The 15,748-nt window shown below is 46.0% G+C and overlaps 2 protein-coding genes across 2 annotated transcripts in view; both read right to left on the bottom strand.

Annotated features, from left to right (window-relative positions):
* LOC115145075 (uncharacterized) overlaps positions 1-592 on the bottom strand; it is a 38,113-nt gene extending 37,521 nt beyond the window's left edge. The window contains exons 1-2 of the mRNA XM_029686313.2: positions 548-592; positions 122-288 (exon numbers count right to left, since the gene is read on the bottom strand). Of these exons, the coding sequence (XP_029542173.1) occupies positions 122-253 (132 nt within the window). The 5' untranslated portion in view covers positions 254-288; positions 548-592. The remainder of the gene's footprint in view (positions 1-121; positions 289-547) is intronic.
* Positions 593-5,667: 5,075 nt separating this feature from the next.
* Positions 5,668-14,999, bottom strand: plpp6 (phospholipid phosphatase 6). Its single transcript, XM_029686312.2, has 2 exons — positions 14,170-14,999; positions 5,668-10,030 (listed from the first exon to the last, which is right to left on the bottom strand). Exons 1-2 carry the CDS (start codon positions 14,660-14,662, stop codon positions 9,660-9,662), a joined length of 864 nt encoding a protein of 287 aa, XP_029542172.1. The 5' UTR covers positions 14,663-14,999; the 3' UTR covers positions 5,668-9,659.
* Positions 15,000-15,748: the final 749 nt, after the last annotated feature.

Raw genomic sequence — 15,748 nt, 5'->3', positions numbered from 1 at the left:
CCCCCGAACAGGGCTCTGAGTAAGGTGTAATTTCAGGTGCAACCAGGAACACTGCTGGTGATGTAGTTACGAGGGGTGCATCTCTATAGTCCAAAGTGGGTTCCTTTCCTCATATCCTCACCTTGAACCTCCACAACCCTCCGATGTCATCACTGCTCTCGAAGCAGGTGGGCTTCAGACCCTCATCCAGACAGCTCTTGATGCTGGTCAGACCTGAGGGACCCGCCCCGATCACTGCCACACGTTGGGACATACTACCTGTGTGTCGGTCTGTCTTTATGCAGAGGACTGGAGACACAATAGGAGGCTGATGTGACAGACGCTCTAATTCAGTTTCCACTGACTGAGCCTATTGAGAAACCATGGCATCACCCCATAGATCCCTGTTATCTTTCCTCTGTCTGCAGTGGCAGGTTAAACCAACAAATGTCCAACTCATTCTACCAACAGAATCACTACAGATTTTTTTTTTTTACAATTTCATAAACCTGAATAAGAATGCAAACTCATCAAAATCAGTTGACTCTCAACCAGCGACTGTACTCACCTGATCCATAGACTCCCTCTCAGCTGGAGTAGTTGTGACTGGAACGTTCACAAATTAGGAAGTGAACCAAAAGCAGGGTAGGGGAGTGTCTTATAGGTTAACCCTTTACTTGACACCGTTACATAAAACCTGAGTTTGTTACTAGCCCACAGAGCTCAATTGAATCTACCTGAGATTCATTAACATGAACTCATCTCACCATCCACAATGTTGCCTTTAACGTGTTTTGACAGAATCCCCTAGAAGGGGTGGACATGTAAGATAGTGCTGACAGCAGGGAGTTATCATTTATTTATTCATGTTTCTTTCCACACAGAAATATTGGGAAGATCTTTATGGGATTAAAAATGAGGTGAAGCAGCATTAAATACATGCTTCTTAGTTACTTTGGCAACTAAGCAAATATTTTCTAAACATCCCGCTTTGGGCTGGATGTGTCAATGTGTAGTTCATACACGCATAATCTATGAGCAGAATTGCTGTTTTACATCAATTAGCCACAAAATTCTTAATTTGAAAGTGACTGTTTTCTTGAAGCTGTGCTGCATCATTTTACATACATTTCCCCTGGTCCAACGCCCTAGCAATTTGAGTTCTAGCCTCGCATTTGAGTGACAGCTAGCAAGAGGCCACCCCAGCGTATCCAAAGAGGTTGCAGGGCGGGCCCAACGGCTCAGTGGACGGACGGACGGACAGACAGAGAGGGATAACATGGTGCACATATCTGCACATATGTCACATAGTATGCCATTTTCGGGGACCACTTTTAGCTCGTGAGTACTACTTTCAGAACTACATGCTAAAAAGTATACAAAAGTACCGGAGAATCTCTTTAAAGGTTTGTCTTTCTACTTAGTTCTCATGTCCAAATATCATACACACAGTCCATTTACATTACATTTGTTGACAGTCTTGTCTCCAATATAAACTTCTCAGCAAAGGAATGACAGAATAATGTTTGCAGATCATGTAGTACAGGAGAGGAAGGGGGTGGTGTCCGGGTGGTATTCAGGCTCTCTGTGGGTGTACTGGTGAGAGGAGGGTGGTGTTCAGGCTGTCCTCGAGTGAGGTTGGAGATAAGGTAGATGAGGGAGAAGGAGGATAGAGGTTGAGGTAATAGGGTGAGAGTAGGCTTGGGCTGGAGACCGCAGCCAGGGACTGTTTTTTTTAATACCACAGAAACTATTTATTTTATGTTTTTCAATTAATGTTAATATTAGTAGATACTTTTTAAGTAAATACCTGCAGTCAACTTGTGTAATACGTTAGGAGATAAAGCAGATCACATTATTTTATATCATGAAGCTTACCATAGTTCCCCAAAACAGTTGAACCATGTGTTTGTTTGTAAATAGCACAACTGGAGAAAACGGGAACAGGTGAGTCAAGCTGTGTATTGACAGGGGTCGCATCCCCTGGTCTGCTCCCCTTCTCCAAGCAGAGCAGGTAGGCCAGTTGCCCTAGCGACTCCAGACTCCACAAGGACACAGCGTGTACACATGCTGCTCCAGAGCCAGTGCTGCTCTTCCTTCAGAAAAGCATGGGTCAAAACTTTGTTTATTTGCACAATGTCTCTCATTCACATTTGCTTGTAAATGTCCAAACTCAACAAAAATGACATTCGGTAGCGCCTACCTATATGTATAACTTTATGAGCTGGATTTCCTGTCTTTGCAATTTCTTTATTTTCTTTTGCACTTGTTAGCATATTTAGCTACTTCTCACCATCATCCTATTACCTCCCTCCTCTCACCATCACCCTACTACCTCCACCTCCCTCCAACACCCTGCTACCTCCACCAACACCCTGCTACCTCCACCTACTACCTCTACTTCCTCTCTCACCCTACTACCTCCACCTCCCGCCAACACCCTGATACTCCACTTCTTCTCCTCTCACCCTATTAGGAGTGAGAGTAGAAGAAGTGGAGGTAGCAGGGTGTGTTGGTGAGAGGAGGTGGAGGTAGTAGGATGATGGTGAGAGGAGGTGGAGGTAGCAGGGTGATGGTGAGAGGAGGTGGAGGTAGCAGGGTGATGGTGAGAGGAGGTGGAGGTAGTAGGATGATGGTGAGAGGAGGGAGGTAGTAGGATGATGGTGAGAGGTGGAGGTAGCAGGGTGATGGTGAGAGGAGGTGGAAGTAGTAGGATGATGGTGAGAGGAGGGAGGTAGTAGGATGATGGTGAGAGGAGGGAGGTAGAGGTAGCATGGTGATGGTGAGAGGAGGTGGAGGTAGTAGGATGATGGTGAGAGGAGGGAGGTAGAGGTAGTAGGATGGTGGTGAGAGGAGGGAGGTGGAGGTAGTAGGATGGTGGTGAGAGGAGGGAGGTGGAGGTAGTAGGGTGGTGGTGAGAGGAGGGAGGTGGAGGTAGTAGGATGGTGGTGAGAGGAGGGAGGTGGAGGTAATAGGGTGATGGAGAGGGAGGTGGAGGTAGTAGGGTGATGGTGAGAGGAGGGAGGTGGAGGTAGCAGGGTGATGGTGAGAGGAGGTGGAGGTAGTAGGATGATGGTGAGAGGAGGGAGGTGGAGGTAGTAGGATGGTGGTGAGAGGAGGTAGTAGGATGGTGGTGAGAGGAGGTGGAGGTAGCAGGGTGATGGTGAGAGGAGTTGGAGGTAGTAGGATGATGGTGAGAGGAGGGAGGTAGTAGGATGATGGTGAGAGGTGGGAGGTAGAGGTAGTAGGGTGATGGTGAGAGGTGGAGGTAGTAGGATGGTGGTGAGAGGAGGGAGGTGGAGGTAGTAGGATGGTGGTGAGAGGAGGGAGGTGGAGGTAGTAGGATGGTGGAGGGAGGTGGAGGTAGTAGGGTGATGGTGAGAGGAGGGAGGTGGAGGTAGTAGGGTGATGGTGAGAGGAGGGAGGTGGAGGTAGTAGGGTGATGGTGAGAGGAGGGAGGTGGAGGTAGTAGGGTGATGGCGAGGAGAGGGATGTGGAGGTAGTAGGGTGATGGAGAGGGATGTGGAGGTAGTAGGGTGATGGAGAGGGAGGTGGAGGTAGTAGGGTGATGGTGAGGAGAGGGATGTGGAGGTAGTAGGGTGAGAGGAGGGAGGTGGAGGTAGTAGGGTGTGTTGGTGAGAGGAGGTGGAGGTAGTAGGATGATGGTGAGAGGAGGTGGAGGTAGCAGGGTGATGGTGAGAGGAGGTGGAAGTAGTAGGATGATGGTGAGAGTAGGGAGGTAGTAGGATGATGGTGAGGAGGGAGGTAGAGGTAGTAGGGTGATGGTGAGAGGTGGAGGTAGTAGGATGGTGGTGAGAGGAGGGAGGTGGAGGTAGTAGGATGGTGGTGAGAAGAGGGAGGTGGAGGTAGTAGGATGGTGGTGAGAGGAGGTGGAGGTAGCATGGTGATGGTGAGAGGAGGTGGAGGTAGTAGGATGATGGTGAGAGGAGGGAGGTAGAGGTAGTAGGGTGATGGTGAGAGGTGGAGGTAGTAGGATGGTGGTGAGAGGAGGGAGGTGGAGGTAGTAGGATGGTGGTGAGAGGAGGGAGGTGGAGGTAGTAGGGTGATGGAGAGGGAGGTGGAGGTAGTAAAGTGATGGTGAGAGGAGGGAGGTGGAGGTAGTAGGATGATGGTGAGAGGAGGGAGGTGGAGGTAGTAGGATGGTGGTGAGAGGAGGGAGGGGTGGAGGTAGTAGGGTGATGGAGAGGGAGGTGGAGGTAGTAGGGTGATGGTGAGGAGAGGGATGTGGAGGTAGTAGGGTGATGGAGAGGGAGGTGGAGGTAGTAGGGTGATGGTGAGGAGAGGGATGTGGAGGTAGTAGGGTGAGAGGAGAGAGGAGGGAGGTGGAGGTAGTAGGGTGAGGAGAGGAGGTGTTCAGGAGTTCTGAAGGGTGAGTTTGGAGAGGAGGGAGATGGGTTGGTTGGTTGAGGAAGCGGTAGTATGAGGCTCCTACTCCCACCATGGATGTGAGGCTGAGCTTCAGCAGACGCCCACACATGTCTTTCCTTCACCTAGGACAGGCATGGACAAACATAGCATAGTATAAGAACCTTTTCAATATCAATAGAAAATGATATCTGCTTAGTATGATTATATCTTAAATACACAGAAATATACACTACCGTTCAAAAGTTTGGGGTCACTTAGAAATGTCCTTGTTTTTGAAAGAAAAGCAATTTTTTTGTGCATTAAAATAACATCAAATTGATCAGAAATACAGTGTAAACATTGTTAATGTTGTAAATGACTATTGTAGCTGGAAGCGGCTGATTTTTAATGGAATATCTACGTAGGCGAAAATAGGCCCATTATCAGCAACCATCACTCCTGTGTTCCAATGGCACGTTGTGTTAGCTAATCCAAGTTTATCATTTTAAAAGGCTAATTGATCATTAGAAAACCCTTTTGCAATTATGTTAGCACAGCTGAAAATGGTTGTCCTGATTAAAGAAGCAATAAAACTGGCCTTCTTTAGACTAGTTGAGTATCTGGAGCATCAGCATTTGTGGGTTCATTTACAGGCTCAAAATGGCCAGAAACAAAGAACTTTCTTCTGAAACTCGTCAGTCTATTCTTGTTTGGAAAAATTAAGGCTATTCCATGAGAGAAATTGCCAAGAAACTGAAGAGCTCATACAATGCTGTGTACTACTCCCTTCACAGAACAGAGCACACTGGCTCTAACCAGAATAGAAAGAGTGGGAGGCCCCGGTGCACAACTGAGCAAGAGGACAGGTACATTAGTGTCTCGTTTGAGAAACAGACGCCTGACATGTCCTCAACTGGCAGCTTCATTAAATAGTACCCGCAAAACACCAGTCTCAACGTCAACAGTGAAGAGGCTACTCCGGGATGCTGGCCTTCTAGGCACTGTTGCAAAGAAAAAGCCATATCGCTGTTCCATGTCTGTGTTCTTTTGCCCATCTTAATATTTTTTGTTTATTGGCCAGTCTGAGATGAGGCTTTTTCTTTGCAACTCTGCCTAGAAGGCCAGCATCCTGGAGTCGCCTCTTCACTGTTGACGTTGAGACTGGTGTTTTGCGGGTACTATTAAACGAAGCTGCCAGTTGAGGACTTGTGAGGCGTCTGTTACACATATATACTGTATTTATAAAACATGTTTGCAATGCAATCATTCTGGAGTATATCTCCACAACCCATAGAATAAACAGTCACATTTGCTACCATATACAGTCAACCCATTATAATATAAAGCGTTAGATGAACACAAAATGTACATACATTGACATTCCACTTCATTAATTTGACATTACAGGTGAAAGATTACACAATAACACAACAGATTAAAGTTATAATTCAGTGTATCAAGCTGGTGAGATCTTGTGAAGTAGCGTTTGAGTCTGCAGACTTTGTCTTTGAATGTACAGAGGTGGAGATGCCCAGACTAGTGGGCACAGTTCCAAACGGACTCCTAGCTCCAACCCCTGGGCCCATAGGGCTCTGATCAAAAGTAGAGCATTATGTAGGGAATATGGTGGCATTTGGGACACACATTTAGCCTATACTGTAGATCTGAAAAGTCTAAACTTTCCCTCTGATAGGTTGGAATGTCAGCCATATTGCTTTGATTGGGCATAACATTTTCAGACATTCCCTGGTGAGTAGATAGATAACAGAAGAACAACAATGCGTTCTTCCTTATTGCAATGAGAACCATGATTGCTTTTGGCTGGGTACAGGAAGCAGTTTCTGGGTGAAGCCATGCCATTGGTCAAATCGTACCAATTCAAGAACCACTGACTGGTTAGCTCTAGTCTCTACTACTGGATTATTGCAGAAGAAATACAGTATGTATGAAATAGATCAGAGAGAGTTACTCAATGGATTATTTACAACAGTCAGAGAAATAGAGCTGCTACTGATGTAGACCATCCCTCAGAACAGTACGTGAAGACTAATCAAGATCAGCTGATCATGTGTAGCTACACTCACTGCATGGCAACATATGACCAAATCCTCCTCAGCTAAAGACTTCAACAAATGCATGTTTGGTGTGGAGTCATACTTGAGCCTGGATGCTACAGAAGACTAGATGAGCGAGGGGAGGTAGAGTCCCAGGGAAGAGAGGGGCGGGGGAGTAGAGGGAGGAGGTAGTGGTTCACCAAAATGAAAGATCAACAGTGAATCGCAACTGAAGAACGGAGAGGAGGTAATTGAGTCTGACTCTTCTGTGAGCACAGAGAGAGAGAGGAAAAGACAGTAAAGAGAGAATGAGAAAAGAGAGACAGCGAGAAAAATATTAAATAGAGTGAGGATGAAAGAGAGAGACATGGCTAATAAGCTGCTCCTCCATATTTAATCAGAGCGGAGGTGTTTGAGTGGTTGGTCTCAACACACACCTCTTCCCGGTTTCTCTCAGCTACAGCATAATCCACTCATCTGAGAGGAGATGAGAGGAGGACAGGAGAGAGAGAGAGAGAGAGAAGGACTATTTATTATTAATCCGAGTCAACAATAGACTGTTGATTAGTGTCTGTGCGGGATATTTACAATGTGCCATCAACAACAGCCAAACGTCAATACCTGCTATGGCATAAAATTGCTGCTGTCTGTGTAAACACACAGAAACACTTTGTAAACACCCATGACAGCTGAGAACTGGCTCACCTGCACATTGCACCAGAGAATGTACATTCATAGAGAGTGGAGGCCATGGTGCAGGTGCACCAGAAGTCAGAGCAGTTTAGCAGTAGGGCAGTTAAGGACAGGGTGCAAAGTACTTCGCCACAAGATCCACCCCCACACCCAACTTTTGTTCAGGGCAAACAGCATGATTACACCATTACTACAGCTGGCCTCACTCAGTAAAATGTCTGTGTGTGTCAGTTACACCTGTAAACAAAACAGTACAGAAGAAAACAGCAAACCGTCTTTGACATTCACTGTGTGTTCTCTTCCTGAAAGGTAAAAAAGTCTATTCTACTTCAATCTCTGGGCAAGAACTATAAAACCTGCCCGCTCTCCTGTCTTCCCTCCAACCTGTTCAACCTGTTGCAACCCTGGCTGTTGCACAACTAATCAGTCACCATAAAGCTTCAACTCTCCATGCTGATATGAAGAGGATCACTATGTATCAGTAGTCATGGATACGGAGAGATGACGTGGTCTGGTCAGCCTAGCCAGAGGTTTAACACATTAAAAGGTCATGAAATAATCAACTGCAGGTTTGATGTCAGCGTTGCTGTTAAGTTGTTGGGGAACCTAATCTGGAGTGAAAACCACGCCTGCTGTCTCTGGTTAAACCATGCCTGCTGTCTCTGGTTAAACCATCCTCACCAGGTAATTATTATTGAGCATGCAGCAATCTGTAGAAAACTGGAATTACTTCTCAAGACCTGCAAAAACCCATTCAGGGTATGTATACTGAACAAAAATATAAATGCAACATGTAAAGTGTTGGTCCCATGTTTCACAAGCTGAAATAAAACATCCCAGAAATGTTCCATACACACAAAGCTTATTTCTCTCAAATTTTGTGCACAAAAGTTTACATCCCAATTAGTGGGGATTTCTCCTTTGCCAAGATAATCCATCCACCTGTCAGGTGTGGCATATCAAGAAGCTGATTAAACAGAATGATCATTACACAGGTGCACCTTGTGCTGGGGACAATAAATGGCCACTAAAATGTACAGTTGTGTCACACAACACATTGCCAGATATCTCAAGATGGAGCATGCAATTGGCATGATGATTGCAGGAATGTCCACCAGAGCTGTTGCCAGATAATTAAATGTTCATTTCTCTACCATAAGCCACCTCCAACATCATTTGAGAGAATTTGGCAGTACGTCCAACCGGCTTCACAACCGCAGACCATGTGGCCTGCCCAGGACCTCCACATTCAGCTTCTTCACCTGTGGAATCGGAGAACAGCTGATGAAACTGAGGAGTATTTCTGTCCATGATAAAGCACTTTCGTGGGGAAAAACATATTCTGATTGGCTAGGCCTGGCTCCCTTGTGTGTGAGCCTATGCCAGGGTTCATCAACTAGATTTAGCCGGGGGTCGTTTTTTTTCCTGAAGCGAATGGTCGGCGGGCCGGAACACAATTACAAATCATTTGTAGACTGCAAATTGACTAAACAGATATGTTTGACGAAAACATAATTGTTTCAAACCTTGCTTACATTTGTATAACATCACATCTCTATTATGTGTGGGAATACTTGGGAACAAATTTATTCAATTAAAATCACTTGGGGCTGATTTCCTTTTTATTTTACAGTCTTTTATATCCAACAATGCAAATTCAAAAATGTTTTGCTCAGAAAACTTAGGGGGACAAATAAAACCACCCGCGGATAAAATGTCTCCGCCTGCCACCAGTTAAGGAACCCTGGCATATGCCCACCCAGGCCCTCCCAGGCCCACCTAGGCCCTCCCAGGCCCACCCATGGCTGCGCCCTTGCCTAGTCATGTGAAATCCATAGATCAGGGCCTAATGACTTTATTTCAATTGACTAACTTCCTTATATGAACTGTAACTCAGTAAAATCACTGAAATTGTTGAGTTTATATTTTTGTTCAGTGTATATTTCACAGTGGGAAATAAAAAAGACATACCATTCCATTGTCAGCCTTATATACCGTAACATTTTAAAATAAGTCAATACAAAATGAATCCTCCATAAAATATGCTCTTTTCAGAGCGACCCGCAGACACCATAATCAATTTAAGTTTTAATCTATTGCTGTCATTTTCCCCTCTAAAAGAACACGTCTCTCTCTCTCTCTCTCATATCACTGCAGAGCCCCAAACCTCCAAAGCTGGAAGAAGAACAGAAGACTGTATTGGGGGTAACACTACCCCCCCAGCTTATTACACCACATTAATATTCCACACACACTTTTCTTTTTCTTTTTTCAACAGCGAATTACAGTAGAGTGGAAAGTGTTCCAGGTCTTTGCAGCAGTGCTGTGATGCAGTGTAGAGGAGCATCCTGCTCCTACTGTAGGTGCTTCTGGATGCAGTTCCATGTGGATGGATGATTAGTGGGTGGCAGCCATTGTTGTTGCCGTTGTTAGTCTTGATATGATGAGTTACCACAGTGTCAGTATAGGGCAGGATCAGTCAATGTTTCAAACATATTGAGACAGGGTCTCCCACCAACCACACCCTCTTTAACCCTCCTCAATCTCCACTCCTCCTCCTCATCCTCACCCCTGGATGAGTCCCAGCAGCCCCTGAAGGCCCAGTGATGACACCCAGAGCATTTCCACCAGGTTGTACTGCCAGTAGCCCATTAGGAAGCCAAACAGCACGTCGGTCACGTTGTGTCTGCCCAGCAGCACCCGGCTCAGCCCCACCAGACCAGACCACAAGAACACCAGCACCCTGAGGGGTGCGGCCAGGACCAGGTGGGCCAGCAGGAAACGGGCACACATGGCTGCGCGGGTGGCGTGCCCCGAGGGGAAGGAGAAGCGGTCCACGGAGAAGGTGGCGAACATGTCCATGCGGTTGTGGGACGGGCGGCGCCGACGGACGACAGCTTTCACGATGCCAACCAGGATCAGGTCTATAATGAGAGCTGAGGGGAGGGAGGAGAGAGTTGGGGGGTAAGGGGTGGTGAAAAAGGGAGGTGAGGAGAGAGTTGGGGGGTAAGGGGTGGTTAAAAAGGGAGGGAGGAGAGAGTTGGGGGTAAGGGGTGGTGAAAAAGGGAGGTGAGGAGAGAGTTGGGGGTAAGGGGTGGTGAAAAAGGGAGGTGAGGAGAGAGTTGGGGGTAAGGGGTGGTGAAAAAGGGAGGTGAGGAGAGAGTTGGGGGTAAGGGGTGGTTAAAAGTTGGGGGAGGGAGGAGAGAGTTGGGGGGTAAGGGGTGGTGAAAAAGGGAGGGAGGAGAGAGTTGGGGGTAAGGGGTGGTGAAAAAGGGAGGGAGGAGAGAGTTGGGGGTAAGGGGTGGTTAAAAAGGGAGGTGAGGAGAGAGTTGGGGGTAAGGGATGGTGAAAAATGGAGGGAGGAGAGAGTTGGGGGGGGGTAAGGGTGGTTAAAAAGGGAGGGAGGAGAGAGTTGGGGGTAAGGGGTGGTGAAAAAGGGAGGGAGGAGAGAGTTGGGGGGTAAGGGGTGGTTAAAAAGGGAGGGAGGAGAGAGTTGGGGGGTAAGGGTGGTTAAAAAGGGAGGGAGGAGAGAGAGGATGCAGAGTGGGGAGGGAGATGAAAGAGAGATAGACAGTCAGCAAACAGTAGGCCTACACAGCACACAGTTGGAAAACAAACAAATGTATGCACACACACACTAATGAATACACAGACATCCAGCATTAGCAGCAAAACACTTTGCACACACTAATAATATCCCATCATCTTTCCACCAAAATAAAAAATAACTAGGACAACTATTTTTCCCCTGGGACAAGTGGATTGATTGAGTGTTATCTCTCTCCATCCTACAAACCGTAAAGGGATCATGAACAAGCTGTGGCTGATAATAAAGTCATCTTAATTCTAGCAGACATCATTGTGAGACACCATTAACCTCTACACCGGTTTGATCCTCACCTCTTCCCACACATCACGCTGTCTCACACACACATTCTGTCACATACACACACACACACACAAGCTCAGTGACAGCTTTGGCCTTTTGCCAGAGAGAGGGGAGAGAGGAGAGAGCTGCGGTCTTCATCTTAGAGGTGTCCTCCTCTGGGCTGTAAAGGAGCAGCTGTCTTTGGCTCCTGCAGCTCCTCTGGCTGCATCACATAGCAACAGACTACCACTGACTACCACTCAGTCGGCACACGCTGCTACTGTACTGATCAGACGCCGTATACTGCAGGGTCATTCCATGTCATTTCAGCACACCATGACACCCAGCATCTCAGATTGTTCTGAAATCATTTCTGTAGTTGGAAACAGATAAGATTAGCATTCCTGAAATATAATTTTGTTGAAATATAATTTGATCATTTGAAATTAAGCTGGATTGGACCCAAATTGGCCATTTTAAATGATAGGACTCATATAATATTCAATAAGTATAGCACATAACATCCAATTTGGACAAAAACAATGAGTAAGACATGAGGATTCCAAAGAGTTGGTCAAAAGACACCCATGGACACCCCATACCAATGCCAACAACAAGTATACAATATCACTTCTCTGTGTTCTCCGAGTATTGTTTCTTCATCCTGCGTGACACATTCTCAGTGAGTTTTATATTTTTCCCCCTGTTCAGAAAAACCTAGCAACTAATTTATGTCCCATCCTATATCCTGATATTTAAAGCATCCCCACAATGTTAAAGGGATAGTTCACCCAAATCCCAAAAGGGACATCAGCAACCCATGCTTTGGTTTTGTTTTCCTAGCCACTGTTTTAAATGCTAGTCCATGGTACCTATATCAGCATTTCATTGGATTTGTGCCAAAAATGCTAAAAACGTTTGCATTTTAAAACAGTGGCAACGTAAACAAAACCATTTAAAGCATGGGTTGCTGTCGTACCTTGTCCGTAGACTGCTGACAGATTAAGGAAACCAATATGTAATTTGAGTCAACTATCCCTTTAACATTGAAGATGTGGGATTATTTTATTTTATCCCTTAAAATCAGGAACAATACTATCTAGTGGTCTGAACCTGGTAATATTAGAATGCAGGAAGGAACATAAACCTGACAACTTGAATGACACATTTTTCTGAACAGGGGGGGAAATATCCCCAAATTCACTGAAAATGCATTACAGAAACAATACTCCAAGCCGCAGCTCCATACTACTTGTCAAACACAGAAAACTGATACTGTATACTCGTTGGCGGCTTTTGACTATTTCCTCATGTCTTACTCATTGTTGGAATTTTTGGGGGTCCAAATTGCAATTAATTAGCAAATTAGAGATCTAATTATATTTCAACAAAATAATGTTTCAGGAATGCTAATCTTATCCGTTTCTAACTACAGAAACGATTTGAGAACAATCAGATGGTGATTGTCAAAATCTTCTTTCTTGTGCTTTTTGATGTGGAACAACCCATGCACACTGCAGAGGACCTCTGGCTGTCTCTCTGGCTGGCTGTTTATTTTTCTGTCTGTCTTTCTCCCTCCCCACTACCACTACTACTACACAGCAACAGGGGAGATTGTCTGTCTCTTCAAGAGTGCCTGACTGTTTATAGAGCTGGACAATTCTCTGCCTACTCTCCCCTGTATGTGTGTGTACGTGTATTTCTAGCATTAGCATTGTTAGTGTGTGTGTGTGTGTACACGTTTACTCCGTGTGTGTGCACGCATCTGGGATCAGAAGAGTGTGTGTGTGTGTGTGTACACGTTTACTCAGTGTGTGTGTGTACATGTTCACTCAGTGTGTGTGCGTACACGTTTACTCAGTGTGTGTGCACGCATCTGGGATCAGAAGAGTGTGTGTGTGTGCGTACACGTTTACTCAGTGTGTGTGCACGCATCTGGGATCAGAAGAGTGTGTGTGTACACGTTTACTCAGTGTGTGTGCACGCATCTGGGATCAGAAGAGTGTGTGTGTGTGCGTACACGTTTACTCAGTGTGTGTGCACGCATCTGGGATCAGAAGAGTGTGTGTGTACACGTTTACTCAGTGTGTGTGCACGCATCTGGGATCAGAAGAGTGTGTGTGTGTGCGTACACGTTTACTCAGTGTGTGTGCACGCATCTGGGATCAGAAGAGTGTGTGTGTGTGCGTACACGTTTACTCAGTGTGTGTGCACGCATCTGGGATCAGAAGAGTGTGTGTGTACACGTTTACTCAGTGTGTGTGCACGCATCTGGGATCAGAAGAGTGTGTGTGTGTGCGTACACGTTTACTCAGTGTGTGTGCACGCATCTGGGATCAGAAGAGTGTGTGTGTGTGCGTACACGTTTACTCAGTGTGTGTGCACGCATCTGGGATCAGAAGAGTGTGTGTGTGTTTACTGAAGTCCCGGAGTCAGACATCTGAGTTCTAGGTGTCTGTCTGGCTTGGCAACCAGTGTCTGTACAACAATCTATTGTAATACTCAGCTAGGCCTAATCCCAATAATCTCCTAAATATTGCCTCAAGAGGAGAGAAACCAGTGGAGGAGAGAAACCAGTGGAGCCCAGGATGAACAGTGGGATGACAGTAACAGGTGAGAAGGAGCTGGCACCGAAGGAAGGAAAGGTAAAAGAGAAAAAGAGAAGACATAACATATTGTGGAGGGAAGGATGAAATTGGTGTGTCAGCTGTAAGGCTGGACTGGGGTTGATGAGGGGATGGATGCATGCTAATTAGGATAAAGGAGGTGCGGGCCAAATCCTTTCCTTCCCTAATCGCATCAGACTTCTCTGTACTGATATTCATCTGAAAGCACGAGATGGGTGAAAAACAACAGGGTGGATGCATAGCAAGGATGTGCATACATCTACCTGTTCTAACATTACTACAGAAAGACAAGAGAGGAAACCATTTCAGAATATTTCTGTAGGCTACCCACAGATCTAATAAAAACACCAACATAGACATTCATTATTTAGAGGTTGAGTATCACGCCTTCCTGGCAGGGTGAGTCAGCGTGTGTGTGTGAGCAGTAAAAATGGCTGGGGATGGAGATGCATGACAATAAGAACAGGAGGAGGCATTCTATGGAGGCAACAATAATAGGAGCTTTCCGGCTATGTATGGGAGGCTTCCTGTTAGAATGAGGCCATTATGAATAATACAATTAATATGATATCATATTTACCCATGAAGAGGTTTAGCATAACCTCCTGTCCTGCTGCACTGTCAGCCTTGTACAGGCCGTAGGCTGTCCCGACCAGCCATGGTATTCCATGTCCAGAAATCTCTATCAGTTTCATCAATGGTCTAATGCTGCCCCAGGAGGAATCTTCACAGGCACACACCCCCAGCCGCTTGGAAAGCCACAGGTCTATGGCGAGGAGGGAGCTGAGGGCTATCCCGATAAATGAAGGGTTGAGCCGCATACAATCCTCTTCGGGCATGCCTGTGTTGGAGGAGGTGGAGGACCCGGAGCCCCTTCGCCGGGTAGGGCTCTCAGATGCCCGCAGTCTGGCTGCAGCGGTTGGGTCGGAACCCTGCCGTTGGAGGAGAGTGGGTGGAGGGGTTCGGTTCAGCGACATGAACTCGTAGCGTCCGTTGCCGTTGGTGCTGCCACTGAGACCTGCGCTTCCACCTGCGCTGCGATTTGCACTGTTTTTGGTTTTAGGAGAAGGCATTTTGTTTCGTTTCTGGTTATTTAAATCAGGTGTTAATAAATCGAAGGGGACGTTTATCAAAATAAAGGTTTTTGTGCCGCTCAACTCATCGAGTTCCAGGTGATAATTTCTCTAACGTCCGCTAACAGTTTCCTGAATTGCCATCTTTGTTTTCTTCATCCTCTTCATCTTCTTCTTCTTTTTTTCTTCTTCTTTTTATTTTTCTGTGGTATATTGTCGATCGCACAATGTAATATACATCCTGCCACCTACTGTGCGGGATGATAACAAAGTATTATTTACAATGACGGCCTACCACAGTCAAACCCTCCCCTAACCGGGACGTCGCTGGACCAATTCTGCGCCGCCCTATGGGACTCTCGATCACAGCCGGTTGTGAAAGTGACAACAGGTTTTTTGAAATATCTTATTTACATAAGTATTCAGACCCTTTCCTATGAGACTCGAAATTGAGCTCAGGTGCATCCTATTTCCATTGATCATCCTTGAGACGTTTCTACAACTTGATTGGAGTCCACCTGTGGTAAATTCAATTGATTGGACATGATTTGGAAAGGCACACACCTGTCTATACAAGGTCCCACAGATGACAGTGCATGTCAGAGCAAAAACAAAGCCATGAGGTCTATTGAGTTCTGAGAATATGAAAATATACTTATTCATGTCACTGATGGAGTGCTAAGGTTTAGAGGGTCTACACCAGAAGCTAATGGTTATAGGAGGAAGGTATATAGTGTGTGCAACTAAGCTTGGAATGTGTTGAGTGCAGGGAAGAGATTACACGTGGAAGGCATTTGATAAGGGGAGACGGGTGGAGATCTTAGAAACTAACAATGTCACTGAGGGAGAGAGGGTAATGTATAACGTTTACATTATGTCAGGATATGTTATTGTTAGCCATCAGGGATCCCCTGGGAGGAGAAGAGACACAGTCTGGTACCAATAACCATGACAGCCTTGAGTTGAGGACGAGCGAACACTGGGGTAGAGGTCAGGTTAGATGAAGTGAGGAAGAACAGATATCACTAAGGTTCTGTCTAGCAACACCGATGCATTGGCTGTTCAGTTGTGGAGGAAGAGACTCAG

This window comes from Oncorhynchus nerka, linkage group LG17 (genome assembly GCF_034236695.1).
Source record: "Oncorhynchus nerka isolate Pitt River linkage group LG17, Oner_Uvic_2.0, whole genome shotgun sequence".
Classification (NCBI taxonomy): Eukaryota; Metazoa; Chordata; class Actinopteri; order Salmoniformes; family Salmonidae; genus Oncorhynchus; species Oncorhynchus nerka.
The sequence above is the reverse complement of the archived record's forward strand: the minus strand, read 5'-3'. Positions and strand labels throughout refer to the sequence as shown.